Here is a 14243-nt window from a genome sequence, read left to right on the forward strand (position 1 = left end):
GGATCTTCCTGGTTTCATAGAATCTTGGAGAAGAGACCTTAAGGTCTAACTACAGTGTCGTCTTTTTTTTAATTTTTAATTTTTTATTTATTTATGTTTTTGAGGAAGATTAGCCCTGAGCTGACATCTGCTGCCAATCCTCCTCTTTTTGCTAAGGAAGACTGGCCCTGAGCTAACATCTGTGTCCATCTTCCTCTACTTTATATGTGGGACGCCTGCCACAGCATGGCTTGCCAAGCGGTGCCATGTCCGCACCTGGGACCCGAACCAGCGAACCCCAGGCCACCGAAGTGGAATGTGCACACTTAACTGTGGCGCCACCGTGCGGGCCCCTACAGTATCGTTATTGAATACTAGTGATCAGGCCTTTGCTCAAACAGTTAAAATGCATTAATAACTCCATTGATTGAGCACTTACAGTATACTTGTCACTATTTTTCGCTCATTGCATCTGTTAACTTAGTTCTAGCAAAATTCTTGTGAAATTGGTGTTATTGTTACCACTCTATTTCACAGAAGATGCTGAAGCACAAAAAAACTTACAAACACTTGTCCCATAGCACACAATCAGTAAATAGTAAAGCTGAGGTTCAAGCCCAGGCCTGTCTGATGGACTCCAGAGGCCAAAATCCTGAACACTGTGCTCACATTCATTAGATGTTGACATACCCTTTTCAGCCTCTCTTGTGGCTGTTCAAAAGTGTACTCAAACACTTCTAGTGATTGAGAATGCCTTGCCTTATTTGGTATTTAATTCATCATTAGATAGCTAGCCCTAAATTTTAGAATTTTCTTCCAGTTGAAATAGCATTATTATGTTTTTCTGATTGTAACAATTAGTAAAATACTCATTGTCAAAGACAAAATTCGGGAAATACATTAAGGTGCTACTCAAACCTGATTTTAAGACTTCTCATCATTCTTACTGTCTCTGGAATGAACGCTTTTGTGTCTAAATGGCTTCTAAGTCGTGTTCTACACTGTATGCAGTGTTCTAGCTGTGGCTTAGCTAAAGCTTCACTTTAGTGTTTATTTCATCCACTATTCTAACATTGACTTAAAACGACAGTTGCACACATGCATGCTAGAGCCAAGTCAAGTATCCATGCCATATGTATGCAGCCCTAGGTTATAGTTTACGACCATAAACCTGCATTGATTCACTTCAGTTAATAATGATAATTTGTGACAACTTTGAAGTAACTTTTAGAATCAGAGGTACTCATGTTACTGATAAGATTACCCAGACAGAGATACATAGAGCATTACCTAAGAGGTACTTGTATTATTTTTCTATACAACAGTATAGACTGTGTCTATACATTATTTATTTTTGTTTTTTCTTGTTAATCACTGTCCCTTTCCTTGACTAAAAATAATAAATATAATCCTAAATAATACTCTTAAAATGTAATAAGTAAAATAATGCCTTTAATAATTTTTAGGCATCGGGCACCTCATAGTTTGTTTGCCATGTGCTTTATTTTTACATTATTTGTTCATTTGCTTTCCAGGGGACATTTACTGATGAGAAGTCAAAAGCTTCCCACCACATTTATCCATATCCTTCCTCACAAGAGGATGGTAAGTTAGTTTTTGGTATGAACTGATAAACTCATACTTAAGTAGATTTTAAGTTATATCAGCAGAGGTTTAAACAATATAACTAGCTTCTTAAATGAGACTGTCAAATATTAAATAAATTGCACAGATTATTTAAATTTATAGTTTCCTGATTTTTTTGCTGAATTGGGTTCAGCAAACCAATTCTGTGATGTTCAACTTTCTGATCTTTAGACTTTTCTTTCTTTGTTGGTAATCATTATCTGGTTGGTATTCTAGGCATGCGTTATGCATTAACTTGTTAATGTTTGCTATGTTGCTTGTGCTCAGAAAATTAAGAGACAGTGCAAGATAGAAGAACATCTCTGGGGAAGATAGACTTACAGGCTCTCTAAACAGGGCTTCTCAGCAGTATATTAGATTGGCTATTTTATAATGGTTCAGATTTTGATCTTTAACTCTTCTATCCTAAAAGTTGATTTTTGTCCGTGACCAGCGTTTGTTAGACCTATGGAAACTGATTTGTGCTAACCATTCTTTCAAAAGTTGGAAAGTTGGGAAACAAAATATGAATTAATTAATTAACCACACAGATGGGTGGTGTGGTTCCACAACTGGGAAATGAACCTGGGCTGTGGTGGTGATAGCGCTGAATCCTAACCACTAGATCACTAGGCCTGGCTCAAGAACATTAAATTTTGTGAGATACAGCTGAAGCTATGCCCAGAGGGAAATTTATATATACATACATATACACACACACACACATAGACACATATGCACACACACATTTTTTTTTTTCCTGAGGAAGATTAGTCCTGACCTAACATCTGTGCCAGTCTTCCTCCACTTTATATGTGGGTCACCACCACAGCATGGCTAACAAGTGGTGTAGGTTTGTGCCTGGGATCTGAACCTGTGAACCCTGGCCGCTAAAGCAGTGTGTGCTGAACTTAACCACTATGCCATGGGACTGACCCTGGGGAGTTTATATTTTTAAATGTATGTATTAAGAAAGAAGAATGAGAGAAAAATCAATGGTGTACACATCTTTCTCAAGAAATTAAAAAAGTAATAGCAAATTAAAGAAAGAAGGAAATAGTAAAGATGAACAAAAATTAATGAAGTAGGAAATATACAATAGCAAGGTGCTCACTCAGCAGTGTCAGAAATAGTTCTTAGAAAAGACTTGCAGGGCTGGCTCTGTGGCTGAGTGGTTAAGTTTGCGCGCTCCGCTGCGGCGGCCCAGGGTTTGGATCCTGGGCGCGGACATGGCACGGCTCGTCAGGCCACATTGAGGCAGCGTCCCACATCCCACAATTAGGAGGACCTGCAACTAAGATGTACAACTATGTGGGGGGGGGGGGGGGGGGGAGCTTTGGGAAATAAAGCAGGAAAAAAAAAAAAGATTGGCAACAGTTGTTAGCCCAGGTGTCAATCCTTAAAAACAACAACAACAAAAACCTGCTCTGCTCAATAAATATTTAAAAAAAAAAAAAAAGAAAACACTCGTAAATCTATTAGATTTGAGCTGCAAATAAATGAGAAAAAAAGAAAGAACAAATGTCAAGAATGGAAGGAGGGCCTCATTACAGATCCTACAGATATTGAAAACAATTGTAAAAATTGTTAGGTTTGTTTGGTTGATTGGTTTCTTGTGCATTTGGTGTCAAATCTAAGAAACTGTTACCTCATCTAGAGCCATGAAGTTTTATATCTATCTTCTAACAGTTTTTCAGTTGGAGCTGTTAAATTTAGGGGTTTTTTTTGTGAGGAAGATTGGTCCTGAGCTAATATCTGCCGCCAGTCTTCGTCTTTTTGCTTGAGGAAGTTGTCGCTGAGCTGACAGCTGTGCCAGTCTTTGTCTGTTTGTACGTGGGACACTGCCACAGTGGGGCTTCATCAGCAGTACTAGGTCTGCGCCTGGGATCTGAGTGTGAACCCGAAGCCGCTGAAGCAGAGTGTGCAAACTTAACTACTACGCCACCAGGCTGACCACTATATTTAGGTCTTTTCATCATCAGTTTTTATAGCTGAAGGTTTGATTTTATTTGTAACAGTCAAATTTTAGCTCTGTGATTATTGTGCTTTTATAAAGTGAAAAATCTCACCCTTGCTTTAGTGTTTAGTTAATTGGTGGTTTCTCAGCCTTTATCCTGTTAGGTAATAGCAACTGGTTTCCACTAGATGGAGGTGGTGGATAGCTGTGTATGTTAGAATACTGAGTCTGTTGCTGTCTAACTCTCTGATAAGGCTGATATAAAACTTTTAGTTTGTGTTTAGTTTAGTTTAGCTTTTTGAAAAAAAATGCCTTTTACAAAAGGTTTGAACTGTAATTGTTATAACTAGCTACTTAGCGATTCCTTATTCATGCTAATTTTGTTTTTCTTCTTTGTTTAAGACAAGCTAGTTTACTACATACTGAGCTTGCTTGGTATTGCTATCAATAGAGTAATCATTGAGAGATAGCATTTAAATTTAATTTTAATATATTGGAGGTTATTTTTAAATATAGGACATACTTCTGCACACTGTAGGATCTGCCTTAGAATAGCTGGCTGTCCAGTGAGCGCTGACTCTCAGCAGAGCCCTGAGCTGGGCTCCTTACATGGCTTGTTCCAGGTATGAGTGCAGACGATAACAATACCAGCCACAACACATTAAAACCATATTGTAGAACCCTCAAAAATTAATATTTTTTTATGAAGATTAGTTAAAATAAAGTGTGGTATTTAATGGGCCTTAAGATATTAGTAAGATTTTGAGTAGGGCATGCTAGAAGGGAGTGTAAAATAAGCAAGGGCATAGAGGTAATAAATTATGAAATTTGGGGAAAAGCAAATGGTGAAGTTTGGCTCTATGTCTCAGGATTGTAGGAGACAAGGGAGGATAGGTGGGAAGACAAGAGCTTTGTTTTTATTTGATGGATAAGGGAGATAGTAGGCAACATTGATGGTTTTGTTGAAGAGAAATAGCAACTGTGGCTGTATTAGGAGAATTTGCCTGGGAGCTGATTTCTGGGATATATGATATAAGGAGACGGGTCACAGAGCAAGACCACTTGGGAAACTCTGAATTAAATTGCTGAGTGAGGGAAAATTTTATCCTTGGATGGGGTAAATCCATTTATCAGGAGAACAAGGGAGATTAGTCACATGGCAAGCCAAGATGGTCTGTATCTTGAAAGTCAAGGGAAAACAAGGAAAGAGAAAAATTTTAAAATGCAAGAGGTGGACAATGGAATTATTGTACAAAGAAATCAAAATGAAGCCTGAGACAAGGCATTTGGATTTGTCAGTTGTGAAATAATTGATAACCTTTCAGAATGAGATTTCAGTAACTTGCACGTGAGAGCAAGTTGTAGACTTGGTGGAAGATCACCATTTTCTCAGAATGTAAGGCAGAGAAAAGAAAGTGGAGGAAATCCAGTAGGTGGCCTGGGTTTTGTGTTTTAGGTGGTGGCTTTATAGTGTATTTCTGGACAGAGCAGAAGTAAACTGAAGCATATAATAGAGTTGAGACCTGAAAGGGATAGAGGGGTTCTTTTAAGAACATGGGTTGAAGTACTGGTTTTAGTAGAAAGAATATGTACTTCTTCAGGGATGAAAATAAATGAAGAGAATTTAAAAATGAGCTATTAATTAGAAGAGGAAAACAGACTAAATATTACTCATGTGGATGAATGCCTTAGGCTTACTTAGCTGTTCTTCATTCTTTTTGTTCATTTGACTTGATAATTTCAAATGACCAGTCTGAGTTCGCTAATTCTCCTGATTGGTCAAGTCTGATGCTGAACCCCTCCAGTGAAATTTTTTTTTTTAAGATTGGCACCTGAGCTAACGTATGTTGCTAATCTTCTTTTTTTTTCCCCCTCCTTCTCCCCAAAGCCCCCCAGTACATAGTTGTATATTCTAGTTGTGAGTGCCTCTGGTTGTGCTGTGTGGGATGCTGCCTCAGCATGGCTTGATGAGCGGTGCTGGGTTTGCACTGAGGATCCAAACCAGTGAAACCCTGGGCCGCTGAAGCAGATCATGTGAACTTAACCACTTGGCCATGGGCCTGCCCCTGAATTTTTCAGTCAGTTATTATATTTTTTAACTCCGAGATTTCTGTTTGGTTCGTTTTTATAGTTTTTCTCTCTTTGTTGATATTCTCATATGGTTCATGCATCATTTTCCTAATTTTGTTTTGTTGTTTAACTGTGCTCTCTGGTAATGCATTGAGCCTCTTTAAAAGGATCATTTTGAATTTTTCAGGTAATTATAGATCTTTGTTTCTTTAGAGTCAGTTTTTGGGATTCACTTTGTTCCTTTGATTGGGCCATTTTCCTTTTGTCTTTGTGTGTCTTGGTAATTTCTGCTATGTTTTCTGCATTTTAATCAACAGCCAAGGGGCCAGCCCTGTGGCTGAGTGGTTACGTTGTGCTCCACTTCAGCAGTCCAGGCTTTCACTGGTTTGGATCCTGGGCGCAGAGCTAGCACTGCTCATCAAGCCATGCCGAGGTGGCGTCCCACCTACCACAACTAGGAGGACCTACAACTAGAATATATAGCTCTGCAGTGGGGGTTTTTGGGGAGAGGGAAAAAAAAAGTAAGATTGGTAACAGATCTTAACTCAGGGCTAATCTTTAAAAAAAAAAACCCAAAACACCAAAACAGCCAACTCTCCCAATCTTCCCTGGCTTTGTAGAGGGCAAGATCTTCACCAGTCAACTTGAGATTGTAGGCATTCCTTGAATGTTTTCTTTGGATGCATGGTCTCTGGGCTTGTGTGTGATTTCCTGGTAGAGAGGTTTGCTGGTTTCTCTTTCAGGAGCGTATAATCTCTTGTTGTCTCTAGTGTCCGTCTGCTGTACCACAAGTTCTCTGTTGCTACAACGAGCCGCTGACCTCTCTTTTGATCTCTGTGGTGCCCAGGCTTCCAAAGTTTGCTGGTTCCTCATTAGCACTCTGAGTCAGTTGAGACTGAAACCTGTGCCTCAGGCAGCCTCCTAAAAGCCAGAACATCGGATGCCTGTTGCACTCTTCTTTTTCCCTACAAGGGAGAAGTTGAGATCTGGGTGCTTTCTCCTGATTGCGCTGAGCTGAGCCAGCCTCTTTCTGTGCTACTGCTGACTCTGTGGTGCTACAATAAACACTGAGCTCTTGTTTGTTCTCCATGGCCACCGTGCATCCATGCCAGTTCCATCAGTGTTCCCAGTCAGGTGAGACAAATCAGTCCCTCAGGCAGCCCCGCTACCCCCAGAAAGTTGGAACATTGGACACACTTTCACTACTCTCTTTTCAGCCCAAGGGAGAAGTTGTGAGCTTTTCTCCTGATCCCACTGAGCTCTGCTGGCTTGGGAGAATGGCTATTGCTGTAGATATGAGGTGGCTTTTCTTATTGTTTCGGTGCAGCTGTTTTTGACTTTGAGCTTGCCTGGACTGCTGTGACTTCTTAGTTGGTTTCTAGGGTTCTCAATGCTTTTTGGACAGTATATTCTTAAGTTGGTGTCTCCGTGGTGGAACAAGGTCTAGGGTTTCCTATGCCATCACTTTGCTGGCACCATTTCCTGTACGTTATTTCCTTTTATGGCCAAATAACATTCCATTGTATGGCTGTACCACCTTTTGTTTAGCCAGTTGAAAGTTGATGGACATTTATTTGTAAATAATGCCATTATGATCATTTGTGAACAAGTTATTGTGTGGACATATGCTTCTGATTCTCTTGTGTTTATGCCTAGACAGTGAATTGGCAACTCTGTGTTAAACATTTTGAGATAACTGTCAACCTGTTTCCCAAAGTGGCTGTACTATTTTACAGTCTCTTCAGCATTGTATGAAGATAATCAGTTTCTCTATGTCTTTATCAACACATTTTATTTGTTGTTTTTTTATATTAGCAATCCTGATGGGTATCAGACTGTATTTCTGTGATTTTGATTTGTGTTTCCCTAGCTATTGATTCCATGCGTCATTTCTTAGGCCTTTTGGCCATTTGTATATCTTCTTTGGAGAAATATCTGTTCAGATCCTTTGCCTGTTTTTTAGTTGGATTATTTGTCTTTTTATTATTGAGTTGTAAGATTTATTCTGACTTTGGACTAATTTTTACTCATAAAATTGTGGGTTTTTGTTGGTGTCGTGTAGTTTATGAACATCTCTAGGAAGAGTATGAATTCACATCTCTAACCGTTAGTTGTTTCTGCTATTGGGAAAATTTTCAAAGGCAATCAGTGCCACAATCTCTATCAAGGTCAGCTGGGGAAAGGATGGATCTTCTTCTTTTTTAACCTTTGAAAGCTGCACAATCTTTGCAGATAGACTTTGTATTATAAAAGGCAGCTCTTACTAGTTAGAGAGTTGATATATTTTGTTTGTTTAAACGGAGTGAGTTCTGAAGGCCCATCTGCCTCTTCCTCTTCACTTTTTCCTTGGCCATTTTGGGATATCAAGTTAAGGAACAGAGCTGATTTCTTCCTTGTCACTTTCTTACAAGATAGTAAGTGAGCAGTTGGATACTTCAAAAAGAGCACGCTCACGTCGGCTTCATGGCTGTAGTCAGTGAAGGTGGAGCTATTTCATGTTGAAATTGGCACTGAAAAGCCAATTTTACATAGCTGATTTCACTCAAGTTTTCTATTTGGCTATTTCTTGGGTTTCAAGGGGCTTCATTGGTTCCTTCTTAGTACTAGAAACAACTTTTCTAAGCTAAATTTAGACTACCAAAGAGACATATCGTAACAAGTGCTAAAATGTAGATGTAATTCAACTATAATACAAACTCTAAGAATCATCTGATTCTATAAATTTACACCTATCTTTGGTAAGGAAACTTCAAGTAAAAATCTACCTCATGTGATCATATTGCTTACACTGTTATTGAGAGAGCTGATTTAACAGGAGGCCATTAAAGAATAGTAAAAATAGTAATGAAAGCTTTGATGTAGCACTGTAAAGTGCTATAGCATACCAGAAAAGGTGAATCTGGAGAAAGAAGAGTAGTTGATAAAACTTTCATCCAGGAGATGAAGCCTAACACCTTGAAAGCTGTGTAGTAATTGCAAAACCTCACAAAAAAGGGAGGGGAGGTTCTGCATGGGCAATTAGGCAGTAAGGAATATAGTGATCATGATTTGGGTGGAACTGGAGACAAATTGATGGAGGGGTGGGAAGGAGAGTATTTTACTGCAGTGGACAGTTGGTTTTGTCAAGTGATGGACAATGGGCCTAGAATCTAGTAAGTCTGAATAGATGGCTGAAAAAATGCCCCTTCATATGGTAGATAATATTCAATTATGAGAACTTTTTGGGAGAGGGCTTATTAGCAAACCAAAAACTCTTAAGTAAAAATTGTCTAAATAACAGTTTATTTATTTATTTTGTCAACTTGACTAAAATTTTTTCTTTTTCCCTTTCAGAAGAATGGTTGAGACCAGTGATGAGAAAAGACAAGCAGGTGTTAGTGCATTGGGGGTTTTACCCAGACAGGTAATGCTAATGTGTCCTGAGATCTGGTATAAAGATTTTAGTCAGTGCAAGTCAGGGTTGTTTATATATATATAGTTTCACTTTCTGAATAGTGATCACTTTGTTGATTTGTTTTAGTCATTGATCTCACTTTTTTAAGTCTTCTCTTACTGACCGTTTTCTTAGGTTATGGTTTCATTACTAAACTGATATGTTTGCTGCATTTTCCAAAACAGTCCTTCAGTATGGTATTAGACTATTGATTTAGATTTGTTTCCTTTAAGAAGTGAATTTTTCTCCCTAGTGTTTCATGACTAGTTAGTTTTGTTTGTTGTTTCAGAAACTACTCATGCCACACTATTAAGGATGAAATTATTTTATGTCAAAATGAAGTTTTTATTCTTGGCAGAAATTTCATTCCCTAGAGATGGTGTTACTTTTATATTTCATAACTCATACTGTGTTTCAGTATCTAAATATGAGTAAAGAATGTTACAAACAGGAATGACATGTTAGTGAAAAGGGTGGTCCTTGTTTAATTAATATTATGCCTGCATAGGGCACTTAGGAATAAGGATAACACTTCATCTTCCTTAATCGACAATAGAGCTCTCTAGATGTTCGTTTCACCATTGTCCTGTCAACTGGAGGTTCTCTCCACTTTGTGTTTCAGACCAGTCTTCTTTCACCTGTACCCACATCCACTTCTAGCCTTCTCCTATTATTGGAAGCTAATCCCAAATATATCATTTCAGTATTGTAATAATAAATATTTTAATATGTATTTCCAAAAGATGACTCATTCTTTCAAAAACGAAGTAAGCATAACACCATTATCAAACCTAAAAAATTAACAAAATTTCTTAATATCAAATACCCAGTGTTGTCATGTGATACATTTGATTGATTGATTGATGGATGGATATTCATTGGAATTAAATGAATTCTGTAATGAATTCCAGTAAGGAATTCAACCACATCTTGCAATTAGTTCATATATTTCTTAAATATTTTTCAGTTTATAGGTTCTCCCTCTGTCTTCCCCACTTCCCCCTTGCAGTGTATTATTTAAGGAACCACATTGTTTGTCCTGTAGTTTACCGTATTCTGGGTTTTTTCTATGGTATCACTGTGGTATATTTGAACATGTTTCTCTGTTCTATTTCCTTTAAATTGATCTAGAGTTAATCAGAAACCATTTCAGTTTAGGGAAGTAACAAGACTGTTGCATAGGTTTATGTTCTTCATCAGGAGACATGTAATGTCTTGGTTTTGTGCTGTTTTTAAGTTAATCTATTTGAATAACTTTATTTTACTTATAAATATATTTTTTAAAGGGAATATATGTCGTTAGGTTATGTTCATAATTTTAATAGAATATGCACAGTCTTTGTACAGATTGAGTTAATCAGAACCAAATCAAATCAACTTGCTTATCAGCCTCTTCTGAGCCGTAATTGACCACTTTAAATTGAACTAATAGTTTTTTTTGTAATAACATTTAGATTAATGCTTGCTTTTTTTTCTTTTTTGAGAAAGATTAGCCCTGAGTTAACATCTGCCACCCATCCTCTTTTTGCTGAGGAAGATTGGCTCTGGGCTAACATCTGTGCCCATCTTCCTCTGTTTTATGTGTGAGATGGCTGCCACAGACAGCATGGCTTGATAAGCAGTGCTTGGGTCCCTGTCTGGATCTGAACCGGTGAACCCCAGGTTGCCCAAGTGGAGTGCACGAACTTAACTGCTACACCACTGGGCCAGCCCCTTAAATAAATGCCTCCTATAAAACATTTCTAGTCTCAAGGCTTCATGTAGTCCTTGGTGCTAGTAAAACAAACCTTTCAATATTACAGGAACTGTTATAGGAAATCAGTTTTGAAACACTTAGATGGAAACTCAGATTTATGATAAACTACAAAAGTACAGGCTTGAAATAAATTTTATAACAACACATTATAAGACATGTTAGCCTGTTTGCTAACCTTTTCTTTATGTATCAAATAGCATATAGTGGTTAGATCTTGTCTTGTCTTCTCAAGGGGCCTTGTTAGTTCCCTTTCTTTATTGACTATAGTTTACATATATTCTTCTACCTATGTAACGTTTTCTACTCGAGACTTTTAAAGACTATAAGGTTATCAGTTTTTCTTACTATTGTAATCTTTACCTGGTATAGTTAAGTAATTGGCAGATGAACTTTTTTTCTCCAGCTCACATTCAAGTGTTCATAGAAAACTTACCAAAGTGCTGTTAATAGATATGTAGAGCTGTGCTTGTTCTAAATGCTTTTGAACTGACTTCTGAGTAGTGGCTAAAGGAAGCCATTGCTTGTTACCATACTTGTATTTAATGTAGATATTGCTGGATTTTATAATAATTTATTGGCAAGTACAGCAGCATTGATAAAGTTTTAATTTGGTAGGTAATTTTATACTTCAGAATTGTAGAGGAATAGAGGATGTGATTTATTTAAGTGAGTTGGGTCTCACTAATAAGAGAACCTTTAAGCAAAGAGATGTGACGGTATGAGAGCGTATGCTGTATGGCTATCTGGGTAGTGAGGAGCATATGTAAAGGGCCTGAAGTGGCCACTGCCTGGCATATTTAAAAGACCACTGAAGCTCTTGTGGCTCAAATATAACATGAGTGAGGAGAGGGTGCTAGGAGACGGGGTCAGAGTGGCATTCAGAGGACCAGATTTCGAGGGTTGGCAGCCACTATAATGATTTTGACTGCTATTCTGAGTTAGGTGGGAGTCATAGGAAGATTTTGAGCAGTGCAGTGATGTAGACTGACGTAGTTTTCAAAAGGATCCTTCTGGTTGCTGTGTGAAAAATTGACTCTTGGGATTTGGGCAGAAGTGGAAGGGTGAAAGGTAGGTAGATAGATTCTGGAGATATTTTGAAGGTGGAGCTGGTGGAAGTTGTTGGTGATTTGATTATAGGATGTAATTGAGAGTGAAGTCAGGGATGTTTCCAAGGATTTTGGTCAGAACAGCTGGGAAGATGGAGTTGGCATTTACTGAGATGGGGATGATTGGCTAGAGCACCTTGCTGGGGTCAGGATGGCATTATATGTTGAATTTTGAGTGTGTTAAGTTTGAAAACCTAATTAGACATGTAAGAGATGTGGAATTGGCAGTTGGATTTGAGTCCAGAATTCTGAGAAGAGGGCAGATATAAGATTTCAAGTCGTATGTGTATAGTAGAAGCCATGGTGTTGCATGAGATTATCAAGAGAGTGAATAGCTAAGAGGATTCTTCCAAAAACTGAAACCTTGGGGCTTTCCAATGTTGAAGAGGTTTGAGAAAAGAGGAGAAACTGTCACAGGAGACTGAGGAGAGGCTGGCAACCAGAAGGAATACCAGATAATACTGTCTTAGAGGCCAAGTAAGGAAAATGCTTTGAGGAGAGAGTGATTGACTCATTAAAATTCTGTTGACTGAGGCTTGAACTTTGGCTTTAACAATGTGAAGATTACTGTAGACCTCTGCAGAAGAGTTTTCTTGTCAGAGTGGTAGAGACAAAAGTGTATGATAAATTGCTAATACTGGATCCTAATACTATTTCTAAAATACACTTTTACCTTTTGATGAAAGTCTTTTTAGTAAATGAATTTGAATTCTAATTTGTTTTTCCTTTTTTCATTTCCTTTATAGCTATGATACTTGGGTCCATAGTAATGATGTTGATGCAGAAATCGAAGATCCACCAATTCCAGAAAAGCCATGGAAGGTGAAACATCCTTTAAAACAAAAACTTATTCTTACATAACTTAATAGAACTTCTCAACTGTTCTCCACACGAAGTTTTAAAGAGATACAGAATGTTGATCTTCCTTTCTTGTCCTCCTGTTAAGAGGTGGCCATGGCCATGAATACTTCCTTATCCAGATGAAATGTTTGCAGTGATGTTTGAGGAGACCCCAAAGCCAACTTAGATTGTAGCTTGAGATAGTTAAGGAAGGGGTGTGAGGAGTGCAGCTGAACATCATTGATGGTGTCATTTAGGAAGGCTGCAAGCAGGGCCTGCGTGGTTTTTATTATGATAGACTTACTTTACTAATCATTTCTATTGTAATGGTAAAAGTCCACACAACAGCTCTTCTGTTCTTCAACTTTTAATGTGGAAATAATTTTGAAAGTTGCAAGAGTAATACTAAACCAAGTACTGCTTTATACTCCTTTCAACTTCCCCTGTTGTTATTTATTTCAGGAAATTAATTTTTGAAACAATATTATAATCTGATACAGGGCCCATATTCCATCTCTACCAGTTGTCCCAATGATATAGTAAGTTTTATACTCAGTTTTTTCTCTTATCCAAGATCCGGTTCAGAGTCACACACTGCATTTAGTTGTCAGATCTCTTTAGTCTACTTTAATCTGCAACTTTCAGCCTTTCTTCTTCTTTCATGACACTGGCATTTTGAAATGTACAGGCCAGTTTTTTTTTTTTTTAACAATGTCTCTGAATTTGAGTTTGCATATTTTTTTATTATTACGTTGAATAGCTATGTATTTTTGGTTGCAATACTGCTTACGTAATATTCTGTCCTCTTTAGTGCATTGCATCAGGAGGCACATGTCCATTTTCCTCATTGTGGCTGATAGCTTGATCATTTGTTAAGGTACTATCTGCCTAGGTTTCCCACTGTAACCATTTTTCTCATTGGAATTAAAAATACTTTATAGGGAAATACTTTGAGACTGTGTAACTGTTATTTTCTTATTAAATTTATATCCCAAAGTTTGCTCATCCATTAATAATTCCTGCCTGATTGAATTAGTTATTACTGGTGCTTTTCTAATTCTATCCATTTCTTCTATCCTTGTAGTCGACATTTTGCAGTGGGGATAAGCATTCCCTTCTCCCTTTACATGTGTCTGTAGTATCAGTCTGCACTCATGGAACAGTGACATCACTACCATTCTTCATTTTGATGAATTGTCCAGAATTTGTCCACTAGGAAACTATGCTGCCTCCTGTGACCCTTTGGCATTATTTGATCCTTTTTTGCGTACTTCCTACTTTCTGGTACAGATGTTCCAAACTTTTTTTGTAATTTCCCTATCCCAGTCCTGGAATCAGCCTGAGCTCTGGTCCTTTCCATGAGCAGTGGCAATTATACACGATTTTAATTGACTCTTTTATGTGGTATAATGAGCACTTAAGTTAATATGTTAGATTTTAGACCTAGTTCAGTCTATTTCTAATTGTGTGACCTTC

At 37.8% G+C, this 14243-nt stretch overlaps 1 protein-coding gene across 1 annotated transcript in view; it reads left to right on the forward strand.

Annotated features, from left to right (window-relative positions):
* The window catches only part of SMARCC1 (SWI/SNF related, matrix associated, actin dependent regulator of chromatin subfamily c member 1), a 169739-nt gene that overhangs the window by 31863 nt on the left and 123633 nt on the right, over window positions 1-14243 (forward strand). Inside the window, exons 6-8 of the mRNA XM_046661790.1 lie at window positions 1515-1584; window positions 8966-9035; window positions 12674-12749. Coding sequence (XP_046517746.1) covers window positions 1515-1584; window positions 8966-9035; window positions 12674-12749 — 216 coding nt within the window. The remainder of the gene's footprint in view (window positions 1-1514; window positions 1585-8965; window positions 9036-12673; window positions 12750-14243) is intronic.

This window comes from Equus quagga, chromosome 1 (genome assembly GCF_021613505.1).
Source record: "Equus quagga isolate Etosha38 chromosome 1, UCLA_HA_Equagga_1.0, whole genome shotgun sequence".
Taxonomy (NCBI): domain Eukaryota; kingdom Metazoa; phylum Chordata; class Mammalia; order Perissodactyla; family Equidae; genus Equus; species Equus quagga.